This window comes from Sturnira hondurensis, unplaced genomic scaffold, assembly GCF_014824575.4.
Source record: "Sturnira hondurensis isolate 20B ecotype Veracruz unplaced genomic scaffold, ASM1482457v3 Scaffold0003090, whole genome shotgun sequence".
In the NCBI taxonomy this organism is placed as follows: Eukaryota; Metazoa; Chordata; class Mammalia; order Chiroptera; family Phyllostomidae; genus Sturnira; species Sturnira hondurensis.
In genome coordinates this window covers 608,218-629,104 of record NW_028075721.1, presented here as the reverse complement: position 1 = coordinate 629,104, position 20,887 = coordinate 608,218, and the positions used below count along the sequence as shown (strand labels likewise).

Genomic DNA, 20,887 nt, shown 5'->3' with positions numbered 1-20,887 from the left:
GGGTCTTTCCTGGTTTAGTTTAATTAACTGCTACTTAAAACATGGTTTCTCCAAACAACTTATTAGACTTTTTACTACATGGGTACTTGGACTTGGAGGACTTTGGTACAATACCAACAATGCAAAGTCAGTGTAAAAATGAGGTACAACAAGTACCTAAGGAAACAAATTCCTTCACCTGACAGGATCTTAAGGTTAAACACTGGTCAGTAGTTGTGATGCTAATTTATTTTCCCAAAATGAGTGCAGTGTCCAGGAAGCACAGTTCTGCTTTCTATTCTAATTGTGACAGGCAAGCTCACTGACTTCCTCTCAACTATTACCCTTGCCTTAGTCCTGTTCCATGGTCTCCACACAAAGAACTAGCCAAGCACCAGCTGCCTAAGAAATCTCAAAAGAGGACACTGTCCCAGCTGCCACCTAGACTCAGAGCTAACCCAAAGTCCCTAGCCAAGACATCCAGCCATGGTCATGCAGAAAATCTTTGCCCGGGAAATCCTGGACTCCAGGGGCAACCCCACGGTGGAGGTGGACCTATACACAACCAAGGGCCGATTCTGAGCAGCTGTGCCCAGTGGAGCTTCTACAGGTATCTATGAAGCTCTGGAACTAAGAGATGGAGACAAATCTCGATACCTGGGCAAAGGTGTCCTGAAGGCTGTGGAACACATCAACAAGACTCTGGGTCCTGCTCTGCTGGAAAAGAAACTAAGCATTGTGGATCAAGAAAAAGTCGACGAATATATGATTGAGCTGGATGGGACTGAGAGTAAATCCAAGCATGGGGCCAGTGCCATCCTGGGAGTGTCCCTGGCCATGTGCAAGGCTGGAGCAGCTGAGGAGGTCCCACTCTACCGACACATTGCAGATCTTGCTGGGAACCCAGACCTGATTCTCCCAGTCCCTGCCTTCAGTGTGATCAACAGGGGCTCCCATGCTGGAAACAAACTGGCCATGCAGGAGTTCATGATTCTGCCTGTGAGAGCCAGCTCCTTCAAGGAAGCCATGTCATTGGGGCCGATGTCTACCACCACTTCAAGCGGGTCATTAAGGCCAAGTATGGGAAGGACACCACCAATGTGGGTGATGAGGGCGGCTTTGCACCCAACATCCTGGAGAACAATGAGGCCCTGGAGCTGCTGAAGACAGACATCCAGGCAGCTGGCTACCCAAAGTGGTGATCGGTATGGATGTGGTGGCATCTGAGTTCTATCGCAATGGGATGTATGATCTTGACTTCGAGTCACCCAATGACCCCTCACGGCACATCACTGGGGAGAAGCTGGGGGAGCTGTACAAGAGCTTCAAGAACTATCCTGTGGTCTCCACCTAAGACCCCTTTGACCAAGATGATTGGGCCACTTGGACCTCATTCCTCTCGGGTGTGGACATCCAGATCGTGGGAGATGACCTCACAGTCACCAACCCTAAGAAGATTGCCCAAGCCGTTGAGAAAAAAGCCTGTAATTGCTTGCTGCTGAAGGTCAACCAGAGTGGCTCCGTGACCGAATCCATCCAGGCCTGCAAACTGGCTCAGTCTAATGGCTGGGGAGTGATGATTAGCCACCGCTCTAGGGAGACTGAGGACACATGCATTGCCGACCTCATGGTGGGGCTCTGCACGGACCAGATCAAGACTGGTGCCCCGTGCTGCTCAGAGCATCTGGCCAAATACAACCAGCTCCTAAGGATTGAGGCGGCACTTGGGGACAAGGCTGTCTTTGCTGGATGCAAGTTCCGTAACCCAAAAGCCAAATGAGGAGCTGGAGGCCCCAAGACAATACAAGACAGATGTAGGCCTTCAAGCCCTTCTCCCTGAAATAAATATTGGTGCCAATGGGAAAAAAAATCTCAAAAGAAAAATCTTCCCCCACATCTGTTAAAGTTTGAAGACAAAAGGTGGAAACCTAAACTCTACCTGAACCTATTAAAATGTGTGGGTACTCATTTATGCTAATATTCTCACTAAACACTTCCATAAACTGGGGCCATTCTGTTCTGTGTTTACTTCCACAAGCACACTGGTGTCCAAGGCAAAGAAGGACCCTGTAGGTAAGAAATACACAAATCCCTTGTAAAAATGAGTTTGGTAAAAAAAAAAAAAAAAAGTCAATTTGCATTTTTAAACACAGCTTTCAGACCTTTTGTGACTACATTTATTATCAAATCTTGGCTTTGGGAATAGATTTTTTTTTTAAAGATTTTATTTATTTATCTTTAGAGGGGAAAGGAAGGAGAGAAGGAGAGAAACATCAATGTATGGTTGCCTCTCGTGAGTCCCCTGCTGGGAACTGGCCTGCAACCCAGGCATGTGCCCTGACTGGGAATTGAACCACGATCGTGTGGTTCGCAGGCCCGGGCTCAATCTGCTGAGCTACACCAGCCAGGGTGGCTTTGGGAATAGATTGTATAGGTCTTACCAAGTCATGTCTATTGAGAGTGGTTATAGCGCTACTCATCTCCATACAAGCTTATTAGGAAATGCCCACTCCTTCAGGGAGTTATTTTTCTTCTCAAGTTGAAGGTAATATTTCATAGATCATTTTGGAGCAATCATTTTTAACACCATCCCCCAACTCAGTTGAGCAGGCTTCAGAAGTCCATTGTTTTCTGTCAGAGCCAAGGCGATCCTGAGTAAGACGTGTCTGGCTCCAAGCTAATGTGTTTTTGTCAGTTTTCAGAATCCTCAGATACGGCAGGAAAGCTTTAGTCGTTCACCACCATCCAGTGGATGTTTGTAAATGTCTTGCTATCCATTTTGTCAATGAACAGGCAGCCCTGCAAGTGGTCCATCTCGTGCTGGATGATTCGTGCTGCCCACCCACTGGCCTGCCACACCATCTGTTCTCCTCTGGGGTCTAGCCCTGCAAAGGAAGTTCAAAGGAAGTTACAGTCTGGGTGAGGACATGCTGAATTTCATCATTCTGAACCTCCTGGCCCTTTCCCTTCCCTTGGATGTTCCTATTTACAGGAGGCAACGTCAGAAGGGAACTCGGATAGCATCTCTTACCCTCCCTAGAAAAGATGCTGCAGCTCTGTCTATATTACCAAGTAGTCAACCTGGTTCTCAACTCTAACAATTAGGTTGCTGGGCTTACTATGGAGATGAGATGAGAAATGATCTTCCTAATAAGGTGCTTCTCTTCTGAACACTCTTCCTGTTTCCAAAGTATTCCTGTTTGCTTTCAATTCCTAACAAAAGTATTTCAGTTTGGTAAAATATAAAATAAGGAATACCACTGACTTGCTGGTCCTCATGGACTAAGTGGTTTGCCCAGGAGGAGCAATCATCCCAAACAGGAAAGAAACAGTCCACAAAATATCCTGGTATGACAGAGAGGAAATGGCTTGTCACCCTGAGCTGGGCAAAGCAGGTCCCACTTCGCCCACTCCACCATGACAGATATCATTGGGACAGAAGTGTGTTTGTGACAGGCACAGTGAGCAAAGGCATTGGGCAGGGCCTGGATGTGGGGAAACACGACCCAGGCCACCATAACAACCCCACTCTATACCTCCCACCCCATTCCCCTATTTGAGCTGCCTGTACTCAGAGGGGCTTCATTCTCAACCCAATCTGTCATTCCCAAGTCCCGTCCATTCCCAGGTCCTGGGAGGTTCTGCTGATCAGCTAACAAGTCTGTATTTGAATTGGAGCTTTATGGGAAACTTGTGGGATCGGAGGTAGAAGAGACGCACACGCTTACCAAGTCGCTTTAGGGACCCTGCCATACCGCACCTGAGATCTGCACGGCCTGGAAGCGGGGCACGCAGGCCAGGAAACCGGCGACACTTTCGCAGCCCTCGGGGAAACTGACCAGGCGGCTGTCCAGCACCCGAAGGCTGGGGTTCACGAACACGCGCAGGGGGAAGGGCTCCATCTGGCGGGCCTCGCGCAGGCGCGGCGCGCAGGCGCGGAAGAGAGCCTCAGGAAACTCTAGGGCCAACACCTGCAGCGGGACTCCTAGCTGCGGCGCGCTGAGGCCCACGCAACGCCGGCGTCGCATCACTTGCACCAGCCGCTGCACCAGCTGCTGCACCTCGGGCCCAGCCAGCTGCGCCGACTCTACTGGGGCCGCAACAGCTCGCAGGATTGGGTCCCCGACCTGGCACACGCGTGTGTACGGCGGCTTGGGTGCTCCTTGCACGAGACGCCGCAGGTAGCGCCAGTAGGAGCGTGGGCGCGCCGGCCCCTCAGGACCATCCCCGGCGGGCGTGGAGCTGCAGGCCCGGGTGGCGCCGCCTGCCACCTCTCTCGACGGTAGGGCCTGCCCCACGAGGCGACACGCCGGCGCCAGCAGTGACCCGGCCCGCAGTCGGCCCATGGTGCAAGCGAGTAGAGCCACCTGCCCGGCCGTGTTCCTCTAAGGCCCCTTAGTCAAGCGCTCCCGCCGCCAGGGATGCCGGGAAGCGTAGGTCCCGCCCACAGAATACTGTCCGCTTCTCCGGTTGTCAATCAACTTTATTTTTGAATTGTATTTATTATAAGAGGACCGACCAGGAAGTCCCCCTTTAAATTTTCTCTCATGCATGCCTTCGCAGCCTCTTCCCTGGGGCTGCCCCAGGTTTTCTGAGGCAGGCAACTCTCCTTTCCCCCTGGACGCTGCAGTAAGCCTCGTTCTGGGAGCGGGAACACCGGTTAAGTGCTCGCAGTCGGCACAACGGCCTCTAGTGGCTCCGCTGATTCAACCTGCACTTGCCCCTCCTCAGGGAAAGCCGGAGTGACGGGCTCAAAGCTTGACTCTTCCACCGGAAGTTCTGATGCTGGACCTGTGGGCTCCGGCACTGGCTCCTTTTCATCCAGACAGAAGACCACCTCTCTCTTTGGCAGGATGAAGGCGAGAGGCTCCTGGACGATGCTGATGTTCACATGCCCAAGGTTTCCGTACTTGGAGAGCTGAGTGGGTGGAATGCCTGACCCAGGTGGTAGGCAAAGTGAAATGGAAAAAACATTTAACAAATGTATATACTGATGTGTCACAGGAAAAAATAAACACTTCGTGGAAGTGACGATTACCATATTTCAGTATAAGTGATATAAGTCTATACTGTAAAGCAAAACTTCCAGAACAGCACTGTGCAGGGCGGTTGGAGTAAGGGGAGTAGGAGCCAAGAAAAACCTCAGTAGGCACAGGCTTTCCTGTGCCAGGCCCAAGTGAAATGCCGGGTGGGGGGGCGGGGCGCAGGAGTGGGGAGCGGCCACTCTTTGCTTGTGTGATCATTGGTCCATTACCTTTTGGGAAGTTCCGTCTCCCGCATCCTCCATACCCCACCCCAGGGGCAGAGCGTGAGTACAGGAAAGTGAAGGTAAGCTGGGAAAGCATACAATATCTGGTTCTTCTGTGATTAGCTTCTTCCACTTAGCCAGATATACACGTATTATATAATTCCATTTAAATGAAATGTCCAGAAAAAGCAGATCTATTGCATCAGAAGGTAGGTAAGTGGTTGCCAGGGGCTAAAAGTGGGACTAGGGAATGATTACACTGGCTGGGAGGGGTCTTTTTGGCATGGTGGAAATGTTCTGTAATTGGATGGTAGTAATGGTTGTATACCTATGTTCATTTACTAAAGCATACTGAATTTTACAAATGGGTGAATTAATTATTATGTGAATTATATCAATAAAGTAGCTTTAAGGGCCTTTTCTGCTTTCTCTTACCTAACGTCTGTGCTATCTGAGCTGGTGGAAAAAGGACCTGGAGACAGCGATTTAAGTAAGGAACCAGGTCCTCCAGGAAGACAGTGCAGAACTGGATGAAGAGCTCTTGCTCCCCACTGGTGAAGGCAGCCTCTTCAGCACGGTAGAAGGCCAGGATTACTTTGGTTACCTAAGAGACAAAGGTACCATTACTGCAGTAGTATATCACTATCAGCCTTGATGAAACTAAGCACAAGTGCGCAGCCCTCAAGTTTTCATGAAGAAAGTTGTTCCAAACAGTCCATTATATTATTATCTTGTTTAAATTCAGAATTGTTCTCACTCTCCACAATTCTGCCACTTCATTGATGTATTTCTTTTTTTTAATTATGAAATTAGTTTTTATTCACTGATGTATTTCTGACCCAACTTGCTTCATTACTGGTGCTTTTTCCAGTGGAAGAGCATCCTGAAATTATACAGAGAATACATAGTTCTTGACTCTCTGGAAGACCATCTAGAACTATATTTGATCTGGGAAAATGAAACAAAAACTACAAAAGGCTTTTACTGAGTAAGGCTTTAAGGTTCCAGAAAGCTAGATCATTAGAAAATTGTAAAGGAAGAATGAAACAGCTGGAAAAGAAGTTCCAAATACAAAGAACAGAACAGCCTAGTTGGCCTAATAGACAGGTCATGCTAACAGGGTCAATAGCAGACTCTTGTGCTAGGCTTCCTTATTCAAGTCCTAGCTATGCCACTTACTGGTTCTGTGACTTCCAAGTGATTACTTAAGCCTTCCATGCCATCTCTGCCTCAGTTTCCTCATCTACAAAGTAGGGTCAGTGACAGGATCTAGCTCATAGGGTTGTGAAGATCAAGTCTTAATATATGTTAAGTACCAGGAACACTACTTGGCATGGAATAAATTCTATATAAACATTAGCTAATTACTATTACTTGAATTTCATTGACTCTAAAAAGCTCCGGAGCTCGTACTTTCTTGCTCTTACATGAGGATCTATCAATAGAATTATTTTATAGTTATGTCACAACTGCCATCTGGCTCAAAGTGACTGAAATGTTACCAACCACAGAGAAGCATCCCAATATCTAAAGGTTTAAATGTGTAAAAAATGTGCACTATATTAGGATACTAACAGCAGTAATAGCATTCATTACTTGTGTTAGGCAGATTCTAAGATGCTCTTGTAATTTCCCCCTTTTGATACCACTCCTTTGGGTAATCTCCCCTTAGTTCAGGCAGAATCTGTGGCTTGTTCCTAAACATAGATTATGGCAAAAGTAAAGGATTTGCAGTTGTAATTAAAGATCCTAATGAAGTGGCTGAATTAATCAAAAGGGAGATTATCCTGAGTGGGCCTGACATTCCGATGAGCCCTTTATAAGAGGATCGAGGACTTCCCTAAAAGAGATGGGGCAGGTACTCTTCCATTGGCCTTAAAGAATCACAAAGCCACAGTATAAACTGCTCATGGAATGAGGTGGCCTCTAGGAGCTGAGGGCCTCAGTCCCACAACCCACAACTGCAAGGAACAAAAGTGTGCTAATGTGGGCTTGAAAGGGGACCCCATGCTCCAGATGAGACCACAGCCTGGCCAACACCTTGACTGCAACCTTGTGAGATCCTGAGCAGAGGACCCAGTTATACTGTGCCTGGGCTCCTGATCCACAGAAACTGGGAGATGCTAAATGTCTGTGGGAGTCTGTCACGCAGCAGCAGAAAACTAACACATCACTGAATCATTACTACAGGTGAGCCACTTCATAGATTGTTTTAGATTCCATGAAGGGGGCCTAACTGGGAAAGCACTGGTCAGCCATTAAAAACCTTCAAAACCACCCTAAACCTCTCTACCTCAGCAGTCTCCACTGTCATATGGACTGGTTTTTTACCAAAGTCTGGCCTCCTATAACAAAAGAAAGTTCCAGCAGAGAGCCAACAGTATGTGCTCACCTTAGCAAGGGCGTCTTCCAGGACCCTAGTCACATCCTGTGCCAGGGCTATGGGACAGCAAAGGCGCAGATCGTTGAAGGCGACCAGAATATTGTTGAGGAAGCAGGCAAGGGGCGGGAAGTCTAAGAGCACCATGGGTGGCTGCAGGGTCCCTGGCTGAGTGACTGGCACAGCAGCAGGCAGGTTACTGCTGCCCAGGATGGCTGGAGCCAAGATGAGGGTGTAGGAGTTCATTTCATCTTGGAACTTCTCCACTGCTTCCTGAATTGCTTTCTGGAAAGTGCTGATGGCTACCTGCTGGAAAATAGGAGCCAACTGGCCCCGGAAGTCAGCCCCCACCCGGCTGAAGGATAGCCCAAAATACATGCATTGGCCCAGCAGAGAGTCCAGGCGGCCGCTTATGCCCCGGTGAAGGTCGGTTTCCAGAACCTGCAGGAACTGTGATACTTTCTGCAGTACCCAGCCATGGAAGATAGCACTCTCATTCACAGTGTGCTCACCCTTGGCAGGGGACAGCAATGGGTCTTCATCTGAGAAGATGGCACGATACTGAGTGATGATATCAAACAGATGGACACGGCAGGCCTCAATGGTTTTTGTGATGTGGAAATAGGGATCATCATTGGGGATGGCAGTCAGAATGGAACGGAGCCAAGCATCTCGGGCCTGAAGAAACTTCACCCTCAACTCAGCCTCCGTGAAGATGTCCATGCGCCTCAGGAAGCCAATGACACGGAGGCAGGCAGGGAGCTGGATGTTGGTCCTCAGTTGCTGGATGAGCTGGCTCAGCATCAGCTGCGTGGACTGGCGCACTTCGTTCACAATGCCCTGATGATACAGTCATGACGCTTGTAAAAGCACTCTCTGGGACCCATTCCACTAACCCTGAATATTACAGACCAACATTCCCACTGCTTCCCTGACATACAAAGATTTCCTAGAGCTGACACATGCAGAGCTGCAAGGTGGCAACAGAGTAGGTAGAAGCTACACTAACCTCCTTCCAGGACCAAATGGGATTTACAACGAATTTATAGAACCTCGCCAGCTTCCCATATTCTCCCCTTGCTCACTGCAATCCATCCCACTGGCTGTCTTTGTATTTCTTTTTTTTTAAACAATTTTTAAAAGATTTATTTATTTATTTATCTTTAGAGGGGAAGGGAAGGAGGGAGAGAAACATCAATGTATGGTTGCCTCCTGTGGGTCCTCTGCTGGGAAATGGCCCGCAACCCAGGCATGTGCCCCGACTGGGAATTGAACCGTGATCATCTGGTTCGCAGGTGCGCGCTCAATCCACTGAGCTACACTAGCCAGGGCTGTCTTTGTATTTCTTAACATGCCAACTTCCCCCATCAGCCTGCTGTACTTGTTCTTTCCACTTTCTGGTTTGCTCACTCTCCTTGCATCTACATGTGGCTGGGTCCTTCCCATCATCTGAATATCAACTTAAATGTTCTTTCTCCAGATGAGCCTTCTCTGACCAATCTCCCTAGAGTAATTCACCCTGGTTTGCTCCTACCCCATTCCTTGGTTTTTCTCCATGATTAACCACTGTCTGAAAGGATCACATTGTTTATCTGTTTATTTGACAAGGATAATCTTACACTGATGAGAGCCAGCGCCTTGTCTGCTTTGTTCACATTGTACACCCAGGACCTAGATCAGAGCCTGGCACACAAGATTGATATTTCTCAGTTGAATGAATGAATGAATGTTTAATGTTCAAACCTGTCCAACTGGCAGAAACTGATGTGAAACATGCAAAGAATTTCCCTACAGTTTCTGCCTACAGGTTCAGTGATGACCACAGAATCACTGATCCCAAGAACATCAGTTTGAGTTCTTTGGGGAAGTTGGCTACCTGAATGACAGGGATGGAGGAGTATTTCCTTTCCAGTCGTCGAACGTAGGCAGCAAGCTCCAGGGCCTCTTCATAATAGCTGTTCCGGACACAGGTGTCCATGAGCTGAGGAATTTCTAGGATTTCCAGGATTTCTGTGTGCCGGTTTAGAGTCAGGGTATTCATCCGGCGGTTGGAGCTAATCTCCTCAGCCTCTTTCACAAAGTTCCTAGTACAATGAGGAGAATGCTGGTTGCTCATTGTTCTGCACCCAAACTTTAGTTATAATTACCAAGCATTTACTATGAACTGGGTACTGGGCTGGATTGTATAACTGATTTAATCTTCACACCAAACCTGTAAGCTGAGGAAACTAATCTCAAAAAGGTTAAGCAACCTGTTCAAGATCACACAACTAATAAATGATAAAAAGATTTGAACCCAGATAAGCCACTCAACTAGGGTTTCATAACTGTTTAAAGTAGTAGGACCCAAGTCATAAGGATATGAAGGTTTAATGAGATGACGTGTATAAAGCATTTGAGAACCTGACTCAGACTAAATGTTCCTTTAAGAGCTATACTTTTTATTTTCAAAATAATCAACTAGTCTAGAGGCTACAACCTTACTCCCAAGTGCCCTCAGTCTCTTAATGTATTCCTGTGCTATTGTTTAACCTTGGTTCTCACCAGTTTCCATTTCCTCTCCATAAAGGCAGAGATCTGCTTTATGAAGTCCCTTATCTATTCTGGGGTGGATGGAAGGGTGTAAAAGCTATGGTCAAATATCCAAAGACTCGAAACTTAAAACTTTTATCCTGAAAGGCTGGAAGCCAGAATTAGGGATAATGGACTGAGGATCTAGGGAAGCAGAATGACTCAAAAAAGAGGGATTTGGGGGGATAATTTTTGCTACCCCCAAGTTAGAGGATTTCCCTGTCAGCTTCTTATCAAAGTTTTGGAGCAGATAACTTCTAGTCTGAGCTGTTGTATGTGTTGTATCTACATGTGTGTTTATGTATATTTATGTAAACATGCATATATATTAAGCTGCCAATTGTAGCTAGTTAAGTGTGTCAGGCCAAATTCTTAAGGCTTTGCACGAATTCTCTTTATTTAGTGCTCACACAGCACTCTGTGGGACAGTCGTGCAGCGACGTTTCAGTTCCAGCTTTGAAACTTACTATACCTGTGCCCTTAGTCACTAATCTATCCGTGTCTCAGCTTCCTCATACATAAAACGGGAAAACAGTACCTACCTCGAAAGCTGTTGTGAAGTTTAAATAGAGTAATAAAGTGCTCAGAGGAGAGCCTGGCACATGGTAAGCGCTTTGTAAGTGTTAGCTATCTCTACCATGGTAAATGGCATTTATTACAGCTGTTAAAAACCCCTGTAGCACCGAGCCTGCCGCACCTGCAGCTCTGCTGGAAGCTGGGCAAGCGGTCGAGCAGGTGGCCGAGCGACGCTTCCACGTCGCCAAATAGGCGGTGGATGCGCTCGGTGCACTCGGCGCCGCGGATGAAGGTTTTGTAGTTAGCGAAGGCCAAGTCGCGCGTCTGCTGTAGCAGCTGGGCCCGTTCCTCCGCCAGGCGCTCGGGTTCGCGCCGCAGGCACTCCAGCCCGGAGCCGCTCAACTCCCGGAGGTACCGACCCACGTCGGGCCGTTCCCGCCACTGGGCCTCCGGGAAGCGATCCCGGAACAGCGATGCCAGGAGCCCTTCATCCTCCACTTCCCCGAGAGCCGCTGCAGTGGCTGTGGCGGATGCTGAAATGGAGGATGCACAGACCATGGCAGATGCCGGAGTGGAACATGGAATTGTCGCCATCGCCGCCATCTTTCCGGCAGCAGCGTCACTTCCCCCTCGGGCCCACAGAGGGCGCAGGCTCCAAATCTAGGACCGGAAGCAACGGAGGTACCCTTCCGTTCTCTATGGTTTCTCATCCGGCGGCTTTGGGAAGAGATAGAAAGGTGGGCTTTTGAGGTTGCCAGGGAGAGGCTGAAGCTGACTTCCGCTTCCGGTGTCTGAGGCACGAGGAACCGGTGTGGCTACGGCGGGAAAATGCGGCCTTTGACTGAGGAGGAGACTCGTGTCATGTTTGAGAAGATAGCAAAATAGTAAGAGCGCGCGGGTTAGAAGAGAGTGCATGTGGTGAGAAGGGGCGGGGGTGGAGTGGGGCGCGGGACCGGTACCGGTCCGTTCGCACGCGGCCTCCAGTTTTCCTTTTACCTACAGCATCGGGGAGAATCTCCAACTGCTGGTCGACAGGCCTGACGGCACCTACTGTTTCAGGCTGCACAATGACCGGGTGTACTACGTGAGGTGAGGTGGGACAGGGTGAGCAGCATGGCCCCGGGTGGGGGCCTGGCTCCCACCAGCGTCCGTACTTGACACCTCTTATTTATCCTTTTAGTGAAAAGATCTTGAAGTTGGCCGCCAACATCTCTGGTGACAAGCTGGTGTCGCTGGGGACCTGCTTCGGAAAATTCACGAAGACCCACAAATTCCGGTTGCACGTCACAGCTCTGGATTACCTTGCACCCTATGCCAAGGTTTGTGAGGTGTATGTCCCCAAGTATGTCCACTGGGGATGGAGGAAGTCAGGGATGAGGGCCACCTCAATGCAGATAAGTGGGCAGCTTCTCTGCCACGGAGTTTCCAACAGTGCCTGGGATCAGTGTCAGCACGTGGACATACATGTAGGTCATAACTCTTGGGGTACGGTTAGGGCTGTGGGGCGGGAGTGCTCTTAATTATCTCCAGCGAAAGAGAAAAGCCTGTGCAAACCCAGCTGAAGATCGAAAAGCAAATAGGTGGTTGTGAGGAGGAGCATAGTGGGTCCAGAAAAAGCGCTGTTTAACTGTCCGTGAGAGAAGTTGCTTGTAGAGTGGAGGAAAGAAGCAGTAGGCAGTTCTGTTTAGGGGGTGAACATTTTGAGAGAAACACGCATCTTTTTCTTAAAACGCTTTCAAGAAATCAGATAACAGCAGCTAGCTTATCTGCGGGGAAATAACTATTAGCACTTTTATGTGTCTTGGATTTATTTCTCTTATAGTACAAAGTGTGGATAAAGCCTGGAGCAGAGCAGTCCTTCCTGTATGGGAACCATGTGTTAAAATCTGGACTGGGTCGAATCACTGAAAATACTTCTCAGTACCAGGGAGTAGTGGTGTACTCCATGGCAGACATCCCGTTGGTGAGTACAGTTGGTAGCTGTTACAGAGATTAAGAATCTTTATTCATGAAGGATGTATTTCCAGACTGGGCTTGAGAGACTAAATTTTCTGCAGCTTTTGAATTTCTTGAAGAACTGTATTTTTTTGTCTTTGTTATTTCCAGCCCTCCATGCATGCTTATTGAATGACTTGAGTGAATCAGTGTCTCTTCTTTTGAATCCCAGGGTTTTGGGGTGGCAGCAAAGTCTACACAAGACTGCAGGAAAGTAGACCCCATGGCGATTGTGGTATTTCATCAAGCAGACATTGGGGAGTATGTGCGACATGAAGAGACATTGACTTAAAACGAAATCATCGCGAGGACTTATGGCTATGTGGAAGGGCCTAGCTTTGTTTCCTGTGTCTGTGTAGGTTCCACCATCATGTTGAATTTTGTCAACACTGACCTCTCCAGGGACTTGTTAGTTTTATATTCTATCACGGACAAATGCAGGTTGGATTCTAAGCAAGCGGAGATGGTTCAAAAGTGGAGTTTCAGGTTTTTGTGTTTGTTACTAAATAGAATGTTGTGTTTTATATTTTAATCAGAGGGCTTCTTGTTTTCAGTAAAAGGTTCTGAATCATTGGAATAGAGGACAAGAATAGCTTCTTATTGTTATCTGTGATAACACTGTTTTCCAAACTCATGATAACATAAGTTTTCTTATTTATTAATACAATGAAAGATAGATACTGCTATATACAAATAATAGGCCATGCATGGGATTTTACAAGTGAAATTTGGATAAAATACTAAGAGAAATTTATTCTGATGATTTTCTTTATGGTAGGTTCTGCGCGGTGTGGAAGAAAACCTGGATTTAAAACCTAGTTCTAACACCTACCAGCTATATGATGCTTTATCTGAGTCATTAAACTTTTGTGAGCTCCATTTTTTTCTGTTTCAAAAAACAGCTTTGGCGATCTACCTAAGAATGGTTTTTAAAATTAGAAATCATGATTGTAAAGTACCTAGCACAGTGCCTGGAAATGATAGGTATTAAATAAATGCTGAGAATTATTTTTGTGTTGTATATACTGAGTGTTGCTGCTACTAAGAGTAGGATCTAATGAGTATAATTTGATTATATTATTTTGGTTTTTCCAAGCTGTTTTCTTAGTCTTTCTTTTTTGTGGATGGTGTGATCTCAGGTTGAATTTTATTTCCATCAACTTGGTTTCCTCAGACATTTTCCTTAGGAGCCTTTACTCACCTTACTGCACTGGACAAAAAGCACTAACCGGAGACTCAGAAATAATTTATTTCCTCTGTTCTTCCCTGCACTTCATGAAATCACTTTTAGAATTACTAAAGTATTTTTAAAATGAAAAACATTTGCAAATATTTTAAAAACTACCTGTATTGTAAAACTTTCTCTAATGAATATACTGCTTATTTTAAATTCCAAAGGCCACATCTAAAAATAAAGCATTTTTTAATCACAAAAAAAGCATTCTACCAACTTCTGTTTTGTATGCAACATACAAAACCCATATAAAAACTGGGTTTATATGTTTTTGTCCCATTTTTTTCAGCTATTCTCCCAGGGTTCTCTGTTAACCTCTATGTAGAGACTTAGTGAAGTTTAAGGGATCACTATATGATGAATATTATTTTGATGTTAAACTTTAAAGTTTGATTAAACTTTAAAAATAGCCAACATCAAAACTTACATTTTTATTTCTTTATTGCCATTTTGCCTCTGTAGATGAGAGAATAAACCAAAACTTGCTAAGAAGAGAAATTGAATTTTTCCCAATAACTTTAAAAAGCTGATTTAACCAAAGCTTTGACAAGCTTCTGCCCCAGAAGGAGAGAGCTGCTATAGTTATTTTAGCTTAGCATCTTGGCTTCTTTGTGTCTGTAGTCATTGGGACATTGAAGAGACGCTTCAAGAAGTATAGCTGCAGGACCCCGGAAAGAACAATAACAAGGCTCTGGGCTATCGACCACCAGTTCACGTAGTTATAGTTTGATTGAAGAAGGAAAAAGTCAGCTGTTTTCCTCATGCGGGCAAAGTTGTAGTATCGCCACATGTGAAAGATATTTCTCTGTACCTTTTGGGTACTTTCCTGTGGGACAGACAATGAAGTAAGGAAAGGGCTCCTTACTGCCCCCTGCCCCCCATCTTTCCTCACCTGGGTGCTCACCAGCACTGAGTTCTCTGGAAATTGAGTAACTTTAAATGAATTTATGACATGTAATAAGTTGGCAGCTGTTGTAGTTAATAAATGGTAATTTAGCTGTATAGGAAAATGGCCTGGACTTTATGTTGAACTTTTTATAATGGAAAACGTCAATGTTGAAACCAGAGAGCTCTTCCAGATCTCTAGATTTAGGTACACACTCAGCACTGTTACCATGTCCTGGTGGTGTCTTCAGCTCTTGCACATGGTAGAAGACAAGGGCTGGCAAACTTATTATAGAGCCAGGGAGTGTAGTAAATACTTCAGGTTTTGCAGGCCGTTTGGCAAAATGGCAATAAAGAAATAAAAATGTAAGTTTTGATGTTGGCTATTTTTAAACAGTCTCTTGCAACTACTGAACTCTGCCATTGTAGCACTAAAAAGCCAGAGACCATATGTAATTGTCAGTTGAGCATGTCTGTGTTCCAGTAAAACTTCATTTACAAAACTAGGCAGTGGACTTTAATGCATCCAGGAGACCATGATGAAAGTGCAGCTATCCCATAAAGTGGGAGAAAATGCCTGTAAATCATACCAGTCAGGGTCTTCTATCCAGGTTTATATATACACACACACATATATACCATACATCCACACAGATCCAACATACAAAACACACAACTCAGAAAAAGACTACCTGATTTTAAAGTGGGCACAGTATTTAGACATTTCTCCAAAGATAACATAAAGGCTGAAAAGCACATGAAAAGATGCTCGGTGTCATTAGGGAGACAACTCAAAATCAGAAGATACATCATTTCACACCCACTAGGGAGGCTAATAAGACAACATGTTGGTGAGGATGTGGAGAAAATGCAGCCCTCATTCACTGCCAGTGGGAGTGTAAAATGGTTTAGCCTCTATGACCCAGTAGAGTACAGTACTTGTATATATACAAAAAATTAAAACATGCCTACACCAAACTTTGCGTGCAAGTGTTCATAGCGTTCTTCATGATAGCAAAAAAGGAAATAACCCAAATGCCTGTCAGTTAATAAGTGCGTGAATGTGGTATATCCATACAGGAGGACATTATTCAGGCATAAAAAGGAAAGATACTAATACCACGATGTGGATAAGCCTTGAAAACACACTAAGTGAAAGAAGCCCGACACGAAAGGCCACACTGTGATTTCACTGATATTAAATATACAGAATAGGCAAATCTGTAGACAGAAAGTAGGCTAGTGAGTGAGAGAGGCCAGAGCAGGAGGTGTGGGGAATGGATAGTGACTAATGGGTATGGAGTTTTTGGGGGGCGATGAAACCGTGATGGAATTAGGTACTCTTGATTGTTCCAGAACTGTGGGAATGTGCTGAAAACCACTGAATTGTATACTTTAAAATGATGAATTATATGTAAATTCTTTTTTAAAGAAAAAAAAAGGAAGCAGGCTAGCTTTGGCCTGTGAGCCATAGTTTGCCAATCCCTGGTATAAATCAAAGGGAGAATTTCAAGAGCTCCAAGTCATAAAAATGAAAGGCTTCAAATCCCCTTGCCTGGTTGGTTTCTACACAAATGAGTGCTTGGATCAAGTGATAACTGCTCCCGTGTTTTTAATCTTTCCTCCACATTTAAAATCAGTTTTCATGGATGCTTCTCTCCCACAAAGCAATTACCTCAATCGCATCCAGGGTATCATTCAGTTGTTTTCTTTCACTCTTCTGTTTGTGGTCCATCTCAGGCTCCTCATAGAAGACTCCAAAATTGAGGTACACTTGCACAGAACCAAAGTGATTTTGCTGATTTTTTAGACAAAGTTGATAAAAACCTGTAAGAATCCCTAGATCATTACCGAGTCTTGGTCTCCCACACTTTGTTGCTCTCTCATTCTCTGGGTTTAGAAGCTCTCTGTTCTCCAGTGGTCAGTGTGCTGTGTTAGCACCTTCTTTTCACTTAGCAAGTACAAAGATCCAATTTTTGATGTGGAAGAAAGATACTGATCTTATAGGAAACTTATTTACTGAATATCATGTATAATAATTGCTTTGCAAATATTACTAGCTAATTCTATACTGAAAAGAAAACCGTGTTTCCTTCCTCTTTCAACATTTTATTAAGAAATTTCTCAAATTGAGTTGAAAGTAAGAGAATGGTGTTTGATTGCTTTTTATATACCATTAGAGCCGGGGGATACCATCTTGAACTTGAAACTAGGAGAAACTTGATGCATTGTGAAAGAAACCATCCTGCTGTAGCAACTAACTGCAAGGTCGTCTGTATCAGGACTGATGATTTTGGGTGCTGATTCTCCCCTGGGCTTGTCTCCACCTGTGTACGTGGGAGTGGGGAGCCGCGGGATTGGAAAGGTGTGGCAGTGTTTATTAAAATGATTGGAAGGCACTACTGGCATGTAGGGGCTACCAAATGCTAAATGTTCTATAATGTTGAGTAGAGGTATCCTGTGCTATACATGAAGGATTGTCTTAGGTTCCTGTAGAGAAACTTTTTTTGTACACCTGGCCAGTAGAGAGTGCATCTGGTGCTGTCCGGGGTGGGGACAAGTTCGATCTATATGGGGACAGGCTATAGGAATTTTCTGGTGACTAGAGAAATGCTTTGTTGTGAATATAGGTATTTTTCATAGCCGTGCATTTTCTTTTGTTCTGACTCTGCTTTTTGGAACTGGCTCATGTATTCCCATGACTGGAAAGAGATGTTATCCCATAATAAATTTGCTAATTGGAATTCTATATCTAAAATGGGCTTTTTGGTCATTTTCTCATATTCTGGTCAGTTGGAGATGATGCCATAAAATTGAGCTTCTGGACTTTGGAGTTACAATTAGTCACCTGGAGACTGCCCCCAAACTGCCAGAGGACTGCCACTTGGCCATTGGCAGTCTTCAGGAAAACTGGTTTTTGGTGTCCTAGGCTCAATTTTCTTCCTTATTATTTCACCATCCCTATCTGAAAAAGCCAGGGTATTTACATCTCAGGTACTTAATTGTAGTACTTCATTATTTTCCCATTTTCAAAGAAACCTATGATTATCAAAATAGCTGTGGTAATGAAAACAGACCTGTCTCTTGGGTATGGAAGTTAATCTGGCCCCGAACATTCTGAGAGGTTTCTATGAGAAAACCTTGTGGGGTATGTGCAGTGGCAGTAATATGCCGGTCATGTGACATTCCCAGTGTCCGCTGAACCTGCCAAGACATTAAAGAGGGAGAAGAGCCCCTGATTCATCACCAAGAAGCTAATTAAGTGGTAAGATTGACATCCCACAATCATCAGCACAGTGGTTCTCAATCATGGATGGTACTGCCCAACCCCTTCTGGGAATTTGGGTTGAGACATCAATGGTATTGGCTGGGGTGGGGAGGGACTGCAAAGCTGAACATCCTGCCATGTTAGAATTGGTACTTTGGGACAAAGAATTGCCCCAAATGCTGATAGCACTCTTGTGAAGGATATGTCACAGACCATACAGCTGGCCTGTATCAGTTGGTGTGTGAGATTCTGGTTGTAGATTTTTTTACAATATTTTATTTATTTATTTTTAAAGGGGGCTGGGAGGAGAAAGAACTCCCTCCTCTCATGTGGCCTGAAACCCAGGCATGTGCCCTGACTGGGAATTGAACCTGTAACCCTTTGGTTCACAGGTTGGTGCTCAATCCATTGAGCCAGGGCTAACTGTAGAGTTCTTTACTGTACTACCTTGGTTTTGAGCTCCCTGGTGTTGTCATCAGGTACTTGGGCTTATTTCACGCTTGACAGCACATAAGGCATTTGATGGACACTTGCTGTCAAGGTGGATCTTGATAGCTAGAGTGAGCTGACTATAGCTACTCTTCTATCATAAATTTAGAGATAAAAAGTTCTAATTTAAAATTAAGTTACAGTGGAGTGGAATATGGTCATTATATGCAATCTGTTACTCTGAAGATTAGAAAGTTAACAGGTTTTTGATATAAAGAATAAAGGAAATGAACAGCCTCTAACTTGACTGTTGAGCAGACCATCCTTGGGCACTGTGGTGTGGATGAAAGTACCTGGCCTGTGAACAGGTGCCTTGAAAACATTCACCTTCCTAACACAAACAGGACTGTCTGGCTGAAGAGAGAAATCTTGAGCCAGTGATTCTCCAGTTTGCCAGAATTACCTGTAAAGTCAAGAGTAAATGTTGCTGTCCTAACTCCATAAACTGTTTTTTTGAATTGTCTGGGTCTCTCTAAAATTCACAGGACTTTCCATTTCCATATTATTTTAATATTTTAAAAATTTATTCTCTCCCCTTTCACTTCCACAACCAAGTGGTTGTGACAATTATTTCTCCAGGAAGAGGTACCCTGTTTGTCCCGTGACTTTGGGCACACTTCTATGGCCCCCAATTTGAGAAACCAAGCCATATGTTTTAGTGATTATTCACCCATCAGGAGTTTCCATCTACCTACAGGTCTATTTCATTAATAGGTGGAGAATCATAGCTTAATAAAGACAACCAGAACCTCATGTTAGTCTAAAACTGTGACCCACTTTACAAAAGGAAACAAACAAAAACCAAGCCCCCCCATATGGCCAGAAGAGCCCAGGTACCCACCTCATAACTGAAATAAAAGTATCCAGTCTGGTGGGCAAATTGCCAAAAGCATTCTGCGCCTCCTGAAGGGATCATGATGGCAAAATCATACTGATCTGCTCCTTGAAAGAGTGGCTGGTCCCCAGAGCCACTAAGGGGTTCCATCTTCTGGCTCCTAGCAGAGGCCACCAGGTTCAGAACCACCAGTCCAGCCCCAACAAGCAAAGGGAACATGCTGGTTCCTGGAAACTCCTCTGTAAGTGAACTGCCTGCAGCCCAATGGAACCAAGTAGTTTGCTGGGGTAATCATTAACTCTACAAGTCACACTTGGGCCAGTTCCAGGGCCATACAGAGATATTCCATAATAGAACTGGCACGATACCCCCATGTTTGGCTCACAGGAAGTTGCTTTATTTTCACCTAAACAACTCAGTGGCTTACAGAAGCCATTTCATGGGTGCTAGATAGAATCTACTACTTCTGAGGAGGTATTCCCATCCTTCCTTTGGGCTGTCATTTTTTCAGTTCTTGCTTCCTGGGGATAAATATTAAGTTTATTTACAACCAACTGAATATACAGAGAGAATTTGGCCAGGGAGATTTTTCTCTTATTAATATCAAATTGCTAGGTGATCTTTATTACTCTAGTAAGACACATGGGACAACATCCATTTCAATGGACTTCCTCCTGCCCAATGCTATATACAGTTTGAGAACAGTGCACAACATGAAAGTGTGTGCAGAAATTTAAATGGAGCCGTGGCTGGTGTCACTCGGTGGCTTGAGTGCTGGCCTGCAAACCAAAGGGTCGCCAGTTTGATTCCCAGTCAGAGCACATGCCTGGGTTATGGGCTGGGTTCCCAGTAGGAGGTGCATGAGAGGCAACCGCACATTGATGTCTCTCTCCCTCTCTTTCTCCCTCCCTTATCCTCTAAGAATAAATAAATAAAATCTTTAAAAAATGTAAATAGATGAAGCAAGACAGAAATGAGCATCAGAGACCCCAGTGGGTGGTTCGCCATCCGACAAGCACAGCTGGCGCAGCGGGGGCCCTCCGTGGGCCTCACACTCTTAGCCAAGAGGACACTGTTTCTGTCAGCCTCTGGGTCCTGCCAACGCCTAAATGTTTTCAGCCATAATCTTAAAAAAACAGAACAGCATTAATAGCTTCTAACCAAGCCTTGCTTCAGAATTCACCATATTGATTCCAAGTGGTACTATTTGAATTATCACAAGCTAATAATTAAAGAACAGACTTTATAATTGTGTTCAGTTCTAACACAGGCCAAATGATATCACAGCGCCCTGGAACCACACTGGCTCTGCGGCAGTTCTGCCGAGGTGGAGGTGGGAGATGGGGATCATTTCTCAGCACAGGCACCCCCACCCCAGTCCCACCACTGCCACAGTTTTTACAGTGCTCGTGCTGTGAACAGTGACTTAGAGTCAACAAAACAGTCAACAGTACACGGTAAGTTTTATAGTTCTCTAGAAGCTATAG

General features: G+C 45.3%; 3 protein-coding genes and 1 pseudogene across 6 annotated transcripts in view; 2 read left to right on the top strand and 2 right to left on the bottom strand.

Annotated features, from left to right (window-relative positions):
• The first annotated feature begins 78 nt into the window (after positions 1–78).
• On the top strand, positions 79–5,588 carry LOC118983802 (beta-enolase-like; annotated as a pseudogene).
• Positions 2,337–11,413, bottom strand: COG8 (component of oligomeric golgi complex 8). 3 transcript variants are annotated; one of them, XM_037041392.1, is made up of 6 exons: positions 10,876–11,413; positions 9,484–9,691; positions 7,620–8,447; positions 5,663–5,831; positions 4,738–4,914; positions 2,337–2,864 (listed from the first exon to the last, which is right to left on the bottom strand). In XM_037041392.1, the coding sequence occupies exons 1-6, from the start codon at positions 11,295–11,297 to the stop codon at positions 2,707–2,709; spliced, it is 1,962 nt and encodes a 653-aa protein (XP_036897287.1). In that variant the 5' UTR covers positions 11,298–11,413; the 3' UTR covers positions 2,337–2,706. The 3 variants fall into 3 exon arrangements, with proteins under 3 accessions (XP_036897287.1, XP_036897286.1, XP_036897285.1); XM_037041390.1 differs by lacking the exon at positions 2,337–2,864 and having other exon boundaries at positions 4,445–4,914; positions 10,876–11,411; XM_037041391.1 differs by lacking the exons at positions 4,738–4,914; positions 5,663–5,831; positions 7,620–8,447; positions 9,484–9,691; positions 10,876–11,413 and adding an exon at positions 3,740–4,392.
• NIP7 (nucleolar pre-rRNA processing protein NIP7) overlaps positions 5,776–20,887 on the top strand; it is a 70,927-nt gene continuing 55,815 nt past the window's right edge. The window contains exons 1-6 of one of the 2 annotated variants that reach the window (XM_037041398.1): positions 5,776–5,844; positions 11,453–11,578; positions 11,697–11,783; positions 11,875–12,013; positions 12,517–12,657; positions 12,862–14,127. In XM_037041398.1, the coding sequence (XP_036897293.1) occupies positions 11,523–11,578; positions 11,697–11,783; positions 11,875–12,013; positions 12,517–12,657; positions 12,862–12,981 (543 nt within the window). In that variant the 5' untranslated portion in view covers positions 5,776–5,844; positions 11,453–11,522 and the 3' untranslated portion in view covers positions 12,982–14,127. Of the gene's footprint in view, positions 5,845–11,452; positions 11,579–11,696; positions 11,784–11,874; positions 12,014–12,516; positions 12,658–12,861; positions 14,128–20,887 lie in introns of those variants that run through there. The other variant, XM_037041399.1, reaches the window with a different exon arrangement.
• TMED6 (transmembrane p24 trafficking protein 6) lies at positions 13,789–20,207 on the bottom strand. The gene is made up of 4 exons (XM_037041397.1): positions 19,407–20,207; positions 17,886–18,012; positions 16,484–16,635; positions 13,789–14,749 (listed from the first exon to the last, which is right to left on the bottom strand). Exons 1-4 carry the CDS (start codon positions 19,617–19,619, stop codon positions 14,516–14,518), a joined length of 726 nt encoding a protein of 241 aa, XP_036897292.1. The 5' UTR covers positions 19,620–20,207; the 3' UTR covers positions 13,789–14,515.

Excerpts from the sequence above, each read along its gene's own strand:
- COG8 (XM_037041392.1), bottom strand. The coding sequence starts at position 11,297 with ATGGCGGCGATGGCGACAATTCCATGTTCCACTCCGGCATCTGCCATG. Across the intron at positions 9,692-10,875 it reads AGCTTCCAGCAGAGCTGCAG|GAACTTTGTGAAAGAGGCTG; the intron begins GTGCGGCAGGCT and ends TCATTGTACTAG. Across the intron at positions 2,865-4,737 it reads ACTTCCGGTGGAAGAGTCAA|GGCTAGACCCCAGAGGAGAA; the intron begins GCTTTGAGCCCG and ends CTTCCTTTGCAG.
- TMED6 (XM_037041397.1), bottom strand. The coding sequence starts at position 19,619 with ATGTTCCCTTTGCTTGTTGGGGCTGGACTGGTGGTTCTGAACCTGGTG. Across the intron at positions 18,013-19,406 it reads ACTTTTATTTCAGTTATGAG|GTTCAGCGGACACTGGGAAT; the intron begins GTGGGTACCTGG and ends ATGTCTTGGCAG. Across the intron at positions 16,636-17,885 it reads CTTCCATACCCAAGAGACAG|GTTTTTATCAACTTTGTCTA; the intron begins GTCTGTTTTCAT and ends GGATTCTTACAG.